At 42.4% G+C, this 18,092-nt stretch overlaps 1 protein-coding gene across 4 annotated transcripts in view; it reads right to left on the bottom strand.

Moving 5' to 3' along the window:
- Positions 1–18,092, bottom strand: part of FAXC (failed axon connections homolog, metaxin like GST domain containing) — a 74,711-nt gene that overhangs the window by 21,029 nt on the left and 35,590 nt on the right. For all 4 annotated transcript variants that reach the window (XM_043890008.1, XM_043890006.1, XM_043890007.1 and 1 more), the window contains one exon: positions 4,193–4,309. In XM_043890008.1, the coding sequence (XP_043745943.1) occupies positions 4,193–4,309 (117 nt within the window). The remainder of the gene's footprint in view (positions 1–4,192; positions 4,310–18,092) is intronic.

Here is an 18,092-nt window from a genome sequence, read left to right as displayed (position 1 = left end):
TCTTGGAGACTATCATTTTCACTGACATCCTCGGTCATCGGGCAAAGATGACAGAACAAAGGGATAGGTTACATGAGATTGAATAGGCTGCTAAATATGACTACAATTTTCATGGCTTTTTGTCTGACATATTACTGGCTTCTAATCTTTGTTTTCAGGGATAAAGAAGCTCTTCTCCTTAAGTTGCTGATGGTTTAAAACAATTTAGTGATTTATACCTGTGGGTAAAATTAAAACATTTTTCTTTCCTCTCTGCCTCATCCCTCCAGAAACTGGAGACACCTGGGTTCTGAACAGCCTCATCAAGGTAAGAAAGACTGTTTCTGGATATATACAGAAATCTCAAAGTATACTGGGAAGCTCTAAAAGAAAAATCCACCAAACTAATGTCAGGCCTATGGCATCTATTATGTTTCCCCAAATATTAAGTTCTAGTTTTGTTAATTAAGGTCTGTATTTACTAAAACTCACTTCTGAGATAGTTCCTTGCGGTTATGTTACATTGCTAAGAGGTTTAATTAAGTTATTAAAAAGGACACTCTGAGTTTGTCTCTAAAGCTTATTGCAGTAACCAGTCTTTGAATAAAGATCAAATGCTCCAGGATCTGCAACCAGGAGATTAACAACAGGCTGAAGTCATTTAACAAACTAAGTCAGATGACCTGGAGATGTCACTGGGCTATACCTAATGGAAGTTCTTGACTTAAGTTCTTGCTTATGATTTTACTATTACTGCTAACTATAATGCTTTCTATATTGCCTGTTTCAAGAGGTATTGTCCCTTACATTATCAAGTGTGTGACTGAGTCACAGTTCCACATGAAATCCATAGTTATGATGGTGTGACTCTGTATATGAGAAGAAGCAACAAGAAGGAATGTTTTCCTAGACCAAGAGACTAGTGAGACAGGTGAGGTCTAAAGACTTTTGCTACTCACAGGCCTAGTCCAGTAACAGCACATTGAAGATTGGTGAAATCTTCAACAGATCTAGGAATGAGCCTTCCCAGCACTGTGGGACAAGATGGTCATGAAATGCCCCCCAAACTATGGTCAAACTCATGGCCATAAAGGGGCCCTGCAACTGGAAACTGGCACTTGCCATTGGCATCTACAAAGATTAAATCATGGACACTACAGCTGCTGACCTTCAACATCTCCTGAATGGAATTCAGGGTGGAAATCAGAAATTAGGCACTCACTCTGTGCTCTGGAAAAATGGACAAAACTGGCCTTCGGACAGTTAGATATTTTCAGGTAAAGATTTTCTTGAACCCAAATTCTTGCATCTTCTCATACCTAGAAAAATGCTAAAATTGTCAGTGGTGACAACTACTTTGGTTTATATGTTAATACCACAATAAGAGGCTAAAGCTTACTTGGACAAACTTAGACAACTGGCTACCTGGCTATAAGTCTCCCTAAAATAGCTGTCTACGTTGGGGTTCAGACTCATTCTTCTAAAAGGAAATGGTAATATTTATTTTGTCTGTTAAGATTCAGGTTGTCATTCTTTAAACTACTTCTAACTGGGTCTGTGATACCTACATCGAAAATGTATATGAACATGCCAAATGGCTCCATTCTTATAAATAGGGCAGCCCAAGTGTTGACTCTATCTAGACCAGGATCAAAGTTACTACCAAATGTAACCTGATTCTTTGACTCTTGCTTGGACTGCTGATTACAATAATTCTTTTACTGATATATAATCTCTGCCTTTTAATCTACTTTTCTAGTTTGTTCTTTCTAAAGGATACAACGACTTCCCAGACAAAGTAACTGTGATGCAGAGATTCTGGTCACTCTTCAAAATGGACCCCCCTGATGTTCCATTCTTCTCACAGATACAATCTTGATTTAGAAGCTCTCCTTAGTGGAAAACTATCTTGACTGTAATAATCGTAATCATCTTATTCTTGCTGCTTGCTCCTTATATCTGTAACCGTATAATGAACTTTGTATCTAAGCAGCTTCAGACATTTACGTTACTAATGATGGTTCATGGTTCTACAGTTTTTACTGCCTCCCCTAGCTATTACTCAGGGCCCCTGGATCAGAGACCCTCAATATGAGGGTAAGGAGAGTATGTTGTCTCAACAATTTAGGGTCTGTGCCCCTTACCAGCAGGAAGAAGTTATGGAATGATTTCTCCGCCCCTTTCCCTGGCAACCATATTCTCCTAAAAGAAAAAGGGAGGAATGAAAGAACTAAAGCTTGGACAGGCAGTCCAAGGCCCTTTAAGGAGGATGTGAACATTCTCTGCTCATGCTTTCCTTGAGCCTTATGCAACAATGTATTTTACATGAGAACTGGCCTTTCTTTAGGTCCAGGAACTAATGATTACACAGACCATTTTACTCATGGAAATGCTTTTCTTAGACTCTATGTTAATGATTATAATTGTAACAGATCTTGGCTGGGAATCTGTTTCTGAAGACTTGTATCCCTGATTACACAGCAAGGGTATATCTCGCCCAGAGACATTGCCAGCACCAGTCTCCCTGGCTAATCTTGTGCCAAAGTTATCTCAGGATGTATGCCTTGGGAAAGGGTCTGGTGGAACTTACAACCTTGAGGTATCCTTTTTGCCTATTCTCAGCAGCTAGTTAAGAAGCATGTAAGGCCCCACTTAAACGAGTGAGGTGGGTACTCTCCTCCCGCTTCCAGTGCCTCCTGTTGGAAGCTTTTTCTATCCCCGTTACTTTAATAAAATCTACACAAAGCTCTGAGTAACTGAGATTGTCTTTGGTCCCAGACTTAAATCTTCTCCTTCCGAGACCACGAATCTGGCAGCACCATTCACCATAAGCTGTCAGAATCTCCAGGCAAGAACACTGAAGTGGGTTACCATTCTCTTCTGCAGGGGATCTTCCCAACCCAGGGATTGAACCCAGGTCTCCTGCATTGCAGGCAGATTCTTTACTGTCTGAACCACTACAGAAGCCCAAATATTGAAGAGTAACCACCCAACGTGGGGCTTGAACCCATGACCCTGGGATTAAGAGTCCTAGGGTCTACTGATAGAGCTAGCAAAGCCCTGATTAACTCCTGTCATTCCCCTTCCCCAAACCAAAGTATAGAACCTTGATCCCCACATTCCCAGCACCAGGTACTTGCTTAGGTACTGTTTCAAACCAGAGATAACTCAAAGTGGTTTCAACTCATCTATGCAGAGGAAACCTCTCTCAAAGGCCCCAGCAGCCGTGCATATTCCAACACTCCACTCCAACACACACACACACACACACACACACACACACATGAAGATCTGGTCCCTTAACATCAACCCAGGTTGAGTTGACTTTCCCTGCCCCATTGCCAACAAGCACTTGACCCCTGGAAACCATCCCCATCCCTACCCCCACACATATGTTCATCCTCTAACTCTGGCCCCATTCAGCCCACTTTTACTCCACCAGTTTAGAATTATAATTCTCACAGGCCTATATCAAGATCACACAACAAAGATACAAGATTATATTTCTTTGGTCAAAATGTACACATAATATCAATAATAATACCTCACATAGCACCAGACTTACAAAGAATCTGTTGACATTTTCCTCATTTTCCCACAAAGTTCTTGAATTTTCCAGCTCTACTACTCTCCAGGTATGATCTACAGACACCCAACTGGAATAGGAGAAGGGAATGCTTTGAACTTATGACACAGAATTCTATGTACCTATACCCATATGTGAAATATCTGAGACCAGTCTGGGCTCAAAAGGAGCATGCAAGATAGGCAGTGAGTCCATCACAACCACCCAACCTCAGGTGCTGCAGCGCTGGATAAACCAGAAACTGGAAAGCCACCACCATCCAAAGCAAATTAAGGCAGACTGACAAAACAAGGACACTAGGGGAATTCAAGTCCTGTTTCGGTGACAAGTGTTAAGTCCACTAGGAAAGCTGCTGGAAGAAAAGCTCTTGTGTAGAACATGGCAGGATTTGTGTCAGGTTTGCTAGGAACATGGTTTGAGCAGGATGACAGGTGAGAAGCCCCATCTCTCCTCCTCTGCCTCTACCGATCCTGACACAGAAAACCAACCTTGGCCCCAGACACCACAGCCTGGTGTCTCCACAAAGCAGAGCCAAGCTCACAGGCTTGGGCCTAGAATTCTCCACTGTGTTGCCCTCAACCCCAGCCCCCAGCAAATCCCCAAACCTGAGAGCTTCATAGGGCTTGCCTTTAATCAGCCGTTCAGGTCTCGTCCCAGGTAAGGTCCACATTGCCTGGGCCAAGTGTCCAAAGACAGTAGCGTCGAGGGTGGAGAGCTTGGGCCCCATGATGTACTTCTTGTCACCTGCAGCAGAGAGAGAGAGAGGTCACTGGCCGGCCCTTGCTGTCCTGCTAAGTCACAATGGCATTCAGTATCTTCCATCATACATGTGCTTAACAGGGCATCAAAAGCTTTGCAAAACCAAATGCATGCACCTCTTTTACTGAAAACTAGAAACAAAAGTAAAACAAACAATTCTGTAATATATCAACTGATATGATAGCATAGCAGGGAAGTAACTGGGAACATACCAAGGTAAGCAGATGAGGGAGGGGGTTCATGGAGAAAAGGGAGAACTGATCACCCCCAGGACCCCGGAGGTACCTCCTTGTCTCCAACTCTAGTCGTGAAAGCTTGAGATGCTTTAGAACATCTGGACATTTGCTTAAACCATCTCAAGAGTAGCCCCAGTCAAGCACAGCCAGCCTCGGCACTTACTTTATTAAATTAATACATTTCCTCGGGGAGAACCAGAACCCTAAGCTACTTAGGAAGTTTGGAGGAGGCAAGGCTCTGTATGATGTCTCCATGGTCTTGGCAAGGTTCTCACCACTGAGCACCAATAGGAAACAAACATACAGAGAAGCTTTAAAACTGCAGGATAAAAAGGCAGCCCAGGAGGCATCCTACTTCACATCCTGGTCCCACTGTTATTCACTATGAAAGCCTGCTCATTAATCAACCTCTCCAAGCCTTGGTTCTCCCATCTGGAAAAGGAGATGATATTAAAGGTAATTCTTAGGACCAATATGGGGATTAAATTTCATAACACATGTAAAGCACTTAGCACCAAATCTGGGTAACTCATCAAATACCAGCACTCTTGATGACAGCCCTTCTGTTTTTACAGTCTATTCCACATCTCACCCAAAGCTAAATCTCTAGGACATTCTTTTCATAGTGGCACTGCCTTTCACAACAATTTTTAATGATTTATGAAATGGGGTATGAAATACAGTCCAAACTCAACCTGCAGTCCAAGACTCATCACATTCTGCTCCCATCCATGTTCCGGCTTTGCCCTTCTTTAACCCAGCAGGCCTGGGACAGCCCCATTCACCAGCCCACTTCATGCTTCTGCACACTTCTGCTTATGCTGCACCATACATCTCCTCGCCCTCCCAAAACCCACATGTGCCCCCTACTTCTCTCCATCTCATAAATTATATTCATCTTTCCAGCACAAGCCTTCTTCAAAGCCATCTCATGGCAATGGAAGCTTTCAGTTCAGACAGCCCTCTTTCAAATTTCACTTTTACACATACCACCCAGATTCAAAGAGAAGAAAACATGTTAAATGAGAGCTACAATGGCTTCCTGGCCCCCCAGAAATGTTGATTTCCTTAAACTGCTAAAAGGAAAGAGTCTAAGGGAAATGCTAGAGTACAATGTGAAGTCTGTTGTAGACTCCAAAAACTCTGGGGATCAAGAGGAAAAAAATGTACATGAATTTTATAAAACTTAGGAAACCTAAAAATAGAGCCCATAAGACCTTGATTTAAAAAAAAGAAAAAATAATAACAATAAATATAATCATTTGAATCCATACATCAACTAATACATATAGTGTTTAGCCCAAATTTGCTTTTTGGCTCAGAACATTAAAGCTAGAAGGACCCTGAGTTATTAATAATAACAGAAACAGACAAAAAATGCCAGCACACAGTCTCCTGACGCCCAGCCTGATACTCTCTGATATGCACAAGATGCCACAGAGAGCTTCATCTATGAGATAAAGGCCCCAAGGAACAGCAGGAGGGTTAAGCTGTGAATGTTTACAAAAGGATGCTTTTAATCAGGAGGGAATATAGAATATAGAAGGAGAAAAGAACAAAAGTCTAAGAGTTTTTAAGGTACTTGCCCCCTCCCTCAAAAAATGGATAGAATTTAGCATTCATGGTAGACACACAATTATACATGCATACACACACACACTACAATTATAAATTTAAAGGTTATAAAAATACTCTCTTTTATCAAGAAGTCCTCAGAGTACCCAATGGCAGAAAGCTTTTTAAAAAACTTTCCTAATTAATTTTTTAGTTAATTTTAGACTTATATAAAAGTTACAAAAATAGCAGTTTCTGTATACCCTTCAACTAGCTTCTACTAATATGAACAGCTTAGGTAACCATCAAAGAAGCAAGAGAGTTCCAGAAAAACATCTATTTCTGCCTTATTGACTATGCCAAAACCTTTGACTGTGTGGATCACAATAAACTGTGGAAAATTCTGAAAGAGATGGGAATACCAGACCACCTGACCTGCCTCATGAGGAATCCATATGCAGGTCAGAAAGCAACAGTTAGAACTGGACATGGAACAGCAGACTGGTTCCAAATAGGAAAAGGAGTACGTCAAGGCTGTATATTGTCACCCTGCTTATTTAATGTATATGCAGAGTACATCATGAGAAACACTGGGGTGGATGAAGCACAAGCTGGAATCAAGATTGCCAGGAGAAATATCAATAACCTTCAGATATGCAGATGACACCTTCCTTATGGCAGAAAGTGAAGAAGAACTAAAGAGCCTCTTGATGAAAGTGAAAGAGGAGAGTAAAAAAGTTGGCTTAAAGCTCAACATTCAGAAAACTAAGATCATGGCATCTGGTCCCATCACTTCATGGCAAATAGATGGGGAAACAGTGGCTGACTTTATTTTGGGGGGCTCCAAAATCACTGCAGATGGTGACTGCAGCCCTGAAATTAAAAGACGCTTACTCCTTGGAAGGAAAGTTATGACCAACCTAGACAGCATATTAAAAAGCAGAGACTACTTTGTCAACAAAGGTTTGCCTAGTCAAGGCTATGGTTTTTCCAAGTAGTCATGTATGGATGTGAGAGTTGAACTATAAAGAAAGCTGAGCGCTGAAGAATTGATGCTTTTGAACTGTGGTGTTGGAGAAGACTCTTGAGAGTTCCTTGGACTGCAAGGAGATCCAGCCAGTGCAGCCTGAAGGAGATAAGTCCTGAGTGTTCATTGAAAGGACTGACAGTGAAGCTGAAACTCCAATACTTTGGCCACCTGATACGAAAACTGACTCATTGGAAAAGACCCTGATGCTGGGAAAGATTGAGGGCAGGAGGAGAAGGGGACGATAGAAGATGAGATGGTTGGATGGCATCACCAACTCAATGGAGATGAGTTTGAGTAAACTCCGGGAGTTGGTGATGGACAGGGAGGCCTGGTGTGCTGTGGTCCATGGGGTCGCAAAGAGTAGGACACGACTGAGCGACTGAACTGAACTGAATTAGGAAACCACAGAACATTTATTGTTGCTGTCATTGTTTAGTCGCCCAGTCGTGTCAGACCCTCTTGCAATCCTATGGATTGGGATTCTCCAGGCAAGAATACTGGAGTGAGTTGTCATTTGCTTTCTCCAGGGGATCTTCCCGACCCAGGGATCGAACCCATGTTTCCTGCTTGCATCTCCAGCCTTGCTGGCAGATTTTTTACCACTGAGCCACCAGGGAAGTCCCTCAGTACATTTACCAAAACTAAGAAATTAACATCAATATAACTCAATTAACTGCACTGTACTCTTCATTCAAATTTTAGTAGTTTTTCAACTATATGTTCTTCTCTGCTTCAGGATCCCAAATTGCATGTAGTTGTCAGGTCGCCTTAGTTCCTCAGTCTTTCCTTGTTACCCCCCTCCCACCTCCCCCCACCCACACATTCGTGCCCTGCATGATTTTAGTTCCCTGACCAGGGATTGAACCCCATGTAGTGAGCAGAGTCTTAACCACTGGGCCACCAGGGAAGTCCCTCCTTGTCTTTCATAACCTTGACATTTTTAAAGAATCCTGATCAGTTATTTTGCAAAATGTTCATCAACTTGGGTTTGTCCAAGGTGGTTAATCATTAGAGTAGCCATCCATTTTTACAAATGCTCCTGTGATGGTTATTTCATGTGTCAATCTGACTACAGCATGGGGGGGTTAAGTGATGTGGTCAAACATTATTCTGGGTTTTTCTATGAGGGTGTTGTGGGCAAGATTAACATTTAAGTGATAGGCTGAGTAAAGCAGAACACTCTCCCTAGTGTGGGTAGAACACTCTCCCTAGTGTGGGTGGAACACTCTCCCTAGTGTGGGTGGGACACTCTCCCTAGTGTGGGTGGGACACTCTCACCTAGTGTGGGTGGGCCTCCTCCAGTTAATTGAAGGCCTTCATATGACAAGAGGGCTGACTCTCCCCAGAGGAAGAGAGAATTCCTACTGCCTGATTGCCTCTGAACTAGGACAGAGGCCTTTCCTGACTTCAGACTTAAATGGAAACATTGGCTTTTCCAGGGTCTTAAGCCAGTTCTGATTGGAACTACACCATCAGCCCTCCTGGGTCTCCAGCTTGCCAACCCCCTCTGCAGATCTTGGTATCTGTCAGCCTCCATATTTGTGTGAGCCCATATAAATGTAGTATGTAAGAGAAACAGACATGGATAGATCCAGATATCTAGATCTATATCTCCTATTGGTTTATTTCTCTGGAGACCCCTAATACCCCTTCTCAGAGCATCATATCAGGAGGTCCATAATGTCCATATGTCTTATCACTGGGGATATTAACTCTGACCACGTGGTAAAGGTAGTATCCATAAGGTTTCTTCCCTGTAATGTTACTAGTTTTCCTTTTGCAGTTAATAACCTTGGGGGAGAAACTTTGATACTGTATCACTCTCCTGTTTCTCCTCAAACTTTGGCCCACTAATTTTAGCATCCATCAATAGACGTCAAACTGAAACAACTAAATACTGTGGAACTTGCCTAATCAGGATTTTCTATTTCTCTATTACTTCTACATGTCTTTATTCAAATACTACTGTTCCCTTCATCCCCCTTTTACTGACATAGTCAATTATTTATTTATGTAAGCATGCACCTGTCGATATTTATTTTATTCTATGGCCTGTAATCCAGTACTCTCATTATTCCTTGTGTTGCTCAAATTGTTCCAGATTTGGTCTTTTGAGATTAGCAGGAAGTATTTTTTAAGAAAAAGACTGAATTTAGATTAGATTCTGCTTAGAGATGAAAAAGCCAAGTCAAAGTCTCAAGTCTGTAGCATCCCCAGGCTTCACCAAGTGGACCCAGTTCTCACTACTAGAGGTTTTAGCAAAAATAGAACATTAAGGGCACTTCTGAAGGGCACTGAGGGAGAAGGCTTGGGTGACGAGGCAACTCAAGCTTCATTTTCAGTAGGTGGACCCCTCCCTGGCTTCTGTAGAGATGCACAGAGGCAGCTGACGGTACTCTCATCACCACCTCCCATCCCATCCTTCCTCAAAGAACCTCCACTGGTCTAACTCAACACTTGCCTTAAGGCTCAGAACACATGCTCCCTCCTCCACTCCAGAGAGGTTACCTGCACTCTCCAGTCCTCGAGCACCTCTCCTCTGCCAACCCCCAGCGGCACACCTGTTCAGAGCAGGGCTGCTCAAAGAATAGTTTGGGACCAGCAGCATCAGCACCACAAATGCTATCTATTGAATCAAAACGACTGAGAGGGAGACTGGGAGAGAATCTGTGTTTTAACAAGCTTTCGGTTCAGTGATTCTTCAAGAGCCAGCAATTCTTGGACCACACTTTGAATAGTGCTGTTCCAGATGGTTCTCATGTACACTGAAGTTTGAGAAGTGCTGGTCTAGACTTGAGTATGTCAGTGTTCTTAAACTCAAGCATGCATCATAATCCCCTGGTGGGTTTTTAAAAAATACTGATTTATCTCCCACGAATCCCCAGGTTTCGGATTCAGTAGGTATGGGTGGGACTCAAATCTCAGGTAGTGCTAAGGCTGCCGGTCCAGGAACCACACTTTGAGAACCACTCATCTAAATCAATCATTAGGTAATTCACACATGTCATCTCATAGTCTTATTTATGTGTGTGTCCTGTCTCCTCAAGCAGTGTTTAATCTCCTTGAGGGCAGGTAACTGTCTTTTACTTTTCTGCACATCTGATATCTATCACAGTAGAAATCATCAAATAAGGTGTTGATAGCCTTAAGTATTAGACATCTTTATCCCTAGTGGCTTAGTGGTAAAGAATCCACCTGCCAACGCCTGCCAATAGGTTAGATCCCTGGGTCTGGAAGATCTCCATTGGAGGTAGAAATGACAACTCACTTCAGTATTCTTGTCTGGGTAATCCCATGAGGACAGAGGAACCTGGCAGGCTACAGTCTGTGGGGTCGCAAAAGAGTTGGACACAACTCAATAACTAAACAAGAACAACAGCAAGTAGATTTAAGTATGCTTGATCTCTGTCCTCTCTTAGAATAGAGAACTCCTGTCAGGATTTTAAAACGTAAAAATGTGAAAGCATTTTGCAAACTAGAAGGTGCTATTCTAACATACGCAATTATTTTACACTCATCACCAATAATAGAACAAGTACTATTTGTGGGCAGAACAGTCCAACTTTCCTCCCAGTATAGAAATCCCTTCACCCACTTTCTGACCAGACATTTCCCAAACCCAAGCCCTCCAGGAACTTATCCAACATTTCCTGGGCAAGGCAGGCAATTCAGTGGTTAGTCAGTTCCCTATACTGAGACAAAATATGTCTCCTCGGGACATCTGCCATTGATTCCAGTTCTTTCCTCTGGAAGCACACAAAGTATTAATGGTCATATTTACTCGACATGGCAGGGCTTCTCTGGTGGCTCAGTGGTAAAGAATCCATCTGCCAATGCTGGAGATGCAAGAGATGCGTATTTGATCCCTGGGTCGGGAAGATCCCCTGGAGAAGGAAATGGCAACCCACTCCAGTAGAAGATTGTCTGGACAGAAGATTCTGGCAGGCTACAGTCCATGGAGTTGCAGAGTCAGACATGACGTAGACACTAAATAATAACTCTGCACAGCACCCATTCCTAGGAAAATTAAGTCTCCACTAACATACTTCTAGGTAAAAACTGATGACTTGTTTTCACACGTATCATTTTGGGATAGTGAACAGAGTGTTTGGGAAGCAGCTACAGAAATGAACACAGAATTACATCTACTTACTCCCTTCCTAATTCTGTTCCCAGCTTTTACTGGCCACTATCAGTTCCATTTCTGCCATTTAGCTATATTTCCAAGTGCTGTTAAGTGGCAGAAAAGACTGGCTATGCTGGAAAATATTGTCTAGAGAGAAATTAAAGATTAATAGTCAAAAGATTTTCAAGCACTCATTTTTCTATTAGTCTAAGATTAAATGATAATTACATGTTTCACCTACTTAGTGTCCCCTATACTTGAGCACCAACACGATTTATATGCAGATAATTCCAGTGAAGTCAATGTCAATACCATTCCTTTTCTAATTGTTCCTCTCTCAATTAACTAAGACTTTAAGGACTATTGAGAAAGAAAGATTTTGAGTACCTTCCCCAAGGATGGCACAGATCCCAGTAACCTTCCAACCTTCAAAGAACACACACTTGAAGTTCTTTTTCTGCATGAGACTCTCCCAGAGGGCAAAGCAGCAGGAAATCTACCTTTTAGTCTCTCTTACACTCCTGGTCAGATTTCTCTTTGTCAGAAACAACAGGGCAGGCCACTGCCTTTAAAGAGCTCTTGTTCATATTCCCAGCATACTCTAAAATCACTGAATGTGTGATTTTTTCAACTGCAGGGGGTGCTATCTTATATATGAGATTATTAACAGTCCTTATGAGTAAATATCAGAATTAAAATTATTACCTTTTGCAACATTCTGACATTTACTAGTTGCACCAATTGCCTTACACTCTGGGAAAAAATTAAGTGGGGGGGGGGGCACCAGAAGAAGCCCCTAAATTTAATCGCTCCTCAGATTGCATTCTGGAAGGCAACTAGATACTCCTATAATCTTCCACAAAATTCTCTAGAGGGACATACAAGAAAATTTTTTTCAGTGTACATGCATTATCTTGACCCCTTCCCTAACTGCCATCTCCCCTCTTCCTCCGAATCTTCTCTTTGTTGATGTCCCTGCTCTTAAAACTCCCTGTGAATCAAACAAGGATGCACATACATTCTCCACTATAAGACAGGATTGCACTTGCTCTTCTGAACTTCAGTCCTCCTATTAATGTGTCTGAACACCTTCTGAACTCCACACTCAAAGCATTCATGCACATACATTGTAATTTTAAGGAAGCGGGATAAAGGAATTGCAGCAGTTGTAGAAAAATTTCATACATGGGAGATCTAGAGTAGGAAAACATTCCCAGGAGAAGGCAAATACTTGCTTAGCTTACTTATTATTATAATTTAATATCATTAAACAGCAGCTTCTGGAAATCTTCAAGAACCATAGCTGACATCTCTAACAATGACGCAGCGTTACTGACTCACTGATGATCGGCCTTCTTATTTATCTCTCTTCTTAAAGTTGCTACAATATTGCTGGTTTTGGGTCTGACTAGACATTTAACTGAAATAGTGAGATTTGAGGAGTATAAAAGCTCTATGTATCTCCCCAGTTTCACTTTCCCAACTACACCTTCTAAGGGTAAAGAATAGAGAGCACCCCAAGTCAAATCACTTCCCAAGAGGCTTTCTCCTTAATTTCATTTCTGTCCTGGCTGTTCTGTATTTGGGCAACAGAGGAGGCAGCTGTTCTCTTTATTCAATAAAGACTATCTGGTTGCCCTCAAATATGATTTAGTTAATAAAATAACACATCAGACTGAATTCAATGTCATGTTGAAGTTTAAAATCAAATCCTGTTGTAAGGAACTTATCCTTCTTTTAAGAAAGGTGAACAGAAGCAAATTCTAATGGCAAGTTTTGTGTTTGGCCATCAAGGTCCTGCAAGCAGACTCCACATTCCTGGAGGGCTTTTCTTCACGTTATGGACCCCAGGTTTCACCTCAGCTGGAATGCGGGATCTTCAACCATTCTCAAGCATTTGTTCAGTTGCTAAGTCGTGTCTGACTCTTTGCAACTCCATGGACTACAGCCAGCCAGGCTCCTCGATCCAAGGGATTTCCCAGGTAAGAATACTGGAATGCATTGCCATTTCCTTCTCCACTCAAACATCTGAGCAATCACCAAAAATTGGTGAAAATCTTTAACCACCAGAACTGTTTAGCATCTGGCCAGAGTGGTAGACCTGACTCACACAATAGGCACAGGTCCCTTGGGATGAAATCAAACTGCTAATGACCTCATCTTTCTGAGGAATTCTCTAGCAGTCCAATATTAGGACTCGGTGTTTTCCCTGCTGGGGTCTGGGTTCAATTCCTGGTCTGGGAATGGCAAAAAAAAAAAAAAGGGGGGCGGGGATCTGATTCCTTCTCAGATGATACACCCATGAGTATGCTCGGTCAGAATTCTGTGTGCTGAGTCTTTTCAAGCATAGGACTGACTCTTTAGTGCCTACCCTGTGGGAGATCTATTACTCCCCTACTGAACCCTCTTGTCCATGTATCCTGACCACTAGATGGTTAAGAATGTCCCACACAACTGTCTCCCCCGTGCACACCACTTTCTCAAAGATCACTGAATCCAGAGACAGAAACCTCCTGTGCGTCAAGCTCTATAACCTCGGAAGAGATCTGGGTTTCTTCACAGCCAAGACAAGAACACTACTAAAACCAGAATGAGTAGTAATAAGTGTCTCTTATTAAGAGACTTATTAAGAGACTGAAAGATAAGATTCCACTTCCAAAAGGTGTAAAATCTTTTATCCACATAACTTAAGGCAACAGAGATTTGATGCCTGTTGCCCATCACAGCAGGATAAGCACTCTTTCCTCTTGACAACCCAGCTGTACCCTCCACGGTTCAGCCGTGCTCAGAGAGGCTCCTACTAGGATTAATGGGACTGGGGCTATGTAGGTGTGTTTGTTATTGATGGCTACACAACAAATTTCCTCAAAAATTTAGCAGCTTAAAAGGCCAAATATTTATTACCTCACAGTTTCTGTGAGTCAAGAACCCAGGCAGCTTTCGCTGGGTGCCTCTGGCTCAGGGTCCTTCACAGGCTGCAATGAAGATGTCAGCCAGGGATGCAACTACAATTATCACATTAGGTGAAGCAAGTCAGAAAGAGAAAGCCAAAGACCATACAATATCACTTACATGTGGAATCTAAAACATGCCACAAATGAACCCATCTATAGGGGTTCCCTGGTGGCTCAGACAGTAAAAAAATCTGCCTGTAATGGGGGAGACCTGGGTCAGGAAGATCCCCCGGAGAAGGGAATGGCTACCCACTCCAGTATTCTTGCCTGGAGAATTCCAGAAGCAGAGAAGACTGGCAAGCTACAGTCAATAGGGTCACAAAGAGTCAGACATGACTGAACAACTAACACACACACACACACACACAAAATAGAAACAGGCTCACAGATACAGCAAAGAGACTCGTGGTTGTCAAGGGGGAGGAGAGGTGCGGAAGGGATGGACTGGGATTTTGAGGTTAGTAGACGGAAATTATTACAAATAGAATGCATAAGCAACCAGATCCTACTGTATAGCACAGGCAGCTATATTCAATATCCTGGGATACATTATAATGGAAAAGAATATAAAAAGGACTGTGTATATAAGTATAACTGAGTCACTATGTTATACAGAAGAAATTAACACAGCACTGTAAATCAACTGTACTTCAATTTAAAAAAAAATCCCAAATATTGGGGGAAAAAAAAAAGATGTCAGCCAGCCTGCAGTTATCTCAAGGCTTGACCGGGGGAAGATGCTTCCCAACTCACTCATGAGGCTGTTAACAGGACTATGTAGCACCTGCTGGAGCCTGGCCATGAGTTCCTGCCACATGGGCCTCTCCACCACACTGCTCACAATGGTGCAGGCTTCCATCAGAGCAAGTGAAAGTTCAAGGGCAGGAGAGACAAGATGTGCAACACAGAAGCTGCCATTTTTCTTAAAACCTAATCTTAGAAGGGACATCCCATTGCTTCTGCCATATTCCGTTTGTCAGAAGCAAAGCAGTAAGTCCAGCCTGTGCTCAAGGGAAGGGGGTTACCCGAGGGGATGAATCCTGGGAGGCAAGGATCACTGGGGCATCCTGGAGGCTGCCGACCCCAGGAGAAAAATATCAGCGCAGCATTTAAAAGTGTTTACAGGTTAAACGTCATGATATCTGTAACCTTAAAACACTTCCACATCAAGAAAAAAACAGTTGATGTAACTATGACAAAACATTAACTATTAAATAGAGGTGATGGTTATAAAGCTATTCGTTGGACTATTAAACACTATTCTACTTCTCTGTGTGTTTTACATGTTCTACATACATCACATGTATAATACATTATGTTGTATATTATATAATTAATGTGTACACACATGTGGGGCTTCCCTTGTGGCTCAGTTGGTAAAGAATCCACCTGCAATGCAAGAGATCCTAGTTTGATCCCTGGGTTGGGAAGATCCCCTGGAGAAGGGAAAGACTACCCACTCCAGTATTCTGGACTGGAGAATTCCATGGACTGTATAGTCAGTCCATGGGGTCACAGAGTTGGACACGACTGAGCGACTTTTACTTCCTTTCAAATGCACATGTATATTATTAGAAAAGTATATATATTACCATATGAGGGTAAGTACTATGTATTGTATTACTATTTGCCTAAGCACACTGGAAATGTTCCATAAACGTCAGCTCTTAATATTATTTTGATTATATGCAAGACACAGCTCTGGGTACTTGGAATCGTGGGACTAACAGAATAGACAAGGTCACAGATTTCATGGAGTCTACATCCCATGGAGAGATGATAAACAAATCAATCAACAAAAAAGAAAGCATTAGCCAGTGATACGTGCAATGCAGAGAATTAAAGTAAGGTGATGTGATAGAGGGTGACTGACAGTTACGTTAGACTGTTGGTCAAGGAAGGCCTCTCTGTGGAGGTGATAGTTACCCAGAGACATGAATGTCAAGAAGGATCTGAAGCTGCTGCTGCTAAGCCGCTTCAGTCGTGTCCGACTTTGTGCAACTCCATAGAAGGCAGCCCACCAGGCTCCCCCATCCCTGGGATTCTCCAGGCAGGAACACTGGAGTGGGTTGCCATTTCCTTCTCCAGTGCATGAAAGTGAAAAGTGGAAGTGAAGTCGCTCAGTCGAGTCCAGCTCTTAGCGACCCCATGGACTGCAGCCTACCAGGCTCCTCCGTCCATGGAATTTTCCAGGCAAGAGTACTGGAGTGGGTTGCCATTGCCTTTTCCCCAAGAAGGATCTAGTGGCGCACAAATCTGGAGAAGGGAATTCTAGTCAGGGAAAACAGAGAAGTATCACAAGGTCAGGATAAGCATGGTGTGTTTGTGAAGTAGAGAGAAGACAAGTGTTGTTTTCACAGAATGGGCAAGGTTTAGGAAATGAAACTGGAGAATAGACTTACGGACATGGGGAGAGGGGAGGAGAGGGTGAGATGTATGGAATGAGTAACATGGAAACTTCCATTACCATATGTAAAATAGATAGCCAAGGGGAATTTGCTGTCTGGCTCAGGAAACTCAAACAGGGGCTCTGTATCACCCCAGAGTGGGGGGGATGAGGAGGGAGACGGGAGGGAGGTTCAAAAGGGAGGGGACATATGTGTACCTATGGCTGGTTCATGTTGAGGTTTGACAGAAAACAACAAAATTATGTAAAGCAATTATCCTTCAATAAAAAAATAAATAAATAAAAAAGAAATGAAATCGGAAGGACGGCAGGACCCCAGCAGGTGTATATCAAAGTATTAAATATATATATATACACTTTTCCCTTACAGGCTTATAGGTTATTACAAAATATTCAGTATGGAGTGGGATTTAAAGATCTACTGTCTGCATGGCATTATCTTGTGAATATTTTTCTTTTCTTTTAACCATTCAGGAATTGGAACCCAAAACATTTAAACACATGGGCCTCTCATGTGTTTACTCCCATTCTTTACTAGTGGTAAAGAATCTGCCTGCCAATGCAGGAGACACAAGAAACACAGGTTCAATCCCTGGGTCAGGAAGATCCTCTGGAATAGGAAATGGCAACCCACTCCAGTATTCTCGCCTGGAAAATCCCATGGACAGAGAAGCCTAGTGGGCTACAGTCCACGGGGCCACAGAAAGTTGGACACGCACACACACTACATTTAAACACAAAGTCACTTTTCTCAGGGAACAAAACAATTAGAAGACCCCCAGAATGAAGCAAAAACAGACTGCTTCTGTCAGAATGACATCAACCAATGTGTGCTGCTAAATAAGCCATAAAGATTCTAAGAATTTAGCACTGATTAGCATTTCATTTTAATCTGCTAAATAACTTTTTTATTTCATTAATAATCAAGACATTTTTACCAACTGAGATAGCAACAATGAAACTAAAAAAGAAATCAGCCACAACTCAAGGCCACATAAGGATATAAAGACTTTAACAAGAGCAGGGCCTGGCCCCACCAATCCCTGGCTATTGAAGGTGGCCAGGCCCCCCAGGCCTCCATTGCGCCCTCCTTCTGGAAGCCTGGAATGGATGTGATGCCTGAAGAGAAGAGCTGCTGCTCTCTGAGGACTGGATCTAATGGCCCTCTCCATTAGAAGCTGCAGCAATTTAGTTCCTGAATAATATGTAAAGATCTTTCAGAGTACATGGATCACTTTACTTCAGTCAGATCAGATTCTGGTATGAATCTTTACACAGCTTAAGTTTTCACAGGAACCCCATCAATCCAGGTAAAAATAAAATTTATGGTTTCCAGGTCAAGTTATTACTATTCTTGCAGGTGACTTTAACAAGCCACCAAAGCACACGTACAGAAGTTGTCCTGGAGCAAAAGAAATGCATTGTCATTAGCTGCACAACCCAAGATTGGCTCCCTAGTCT

The sequence above is a fragment of the Cervus elaphus genome, chromosome 28 (assembly GCF_910594005.1).
Source record: "Cervus elaphus chromosome 28, mCerEla1.1, whole genome shotgun sequence".
Classification (NCBI taxonomy): Eukaryota; Metazoa; Chordata; class Mammalia; order Artiodactyla; family Cervidae; genus Cervus; species Cervus elaphus.
This window is presented reverse-complemented; position numbering and strand designations above follow the sequence as displayed.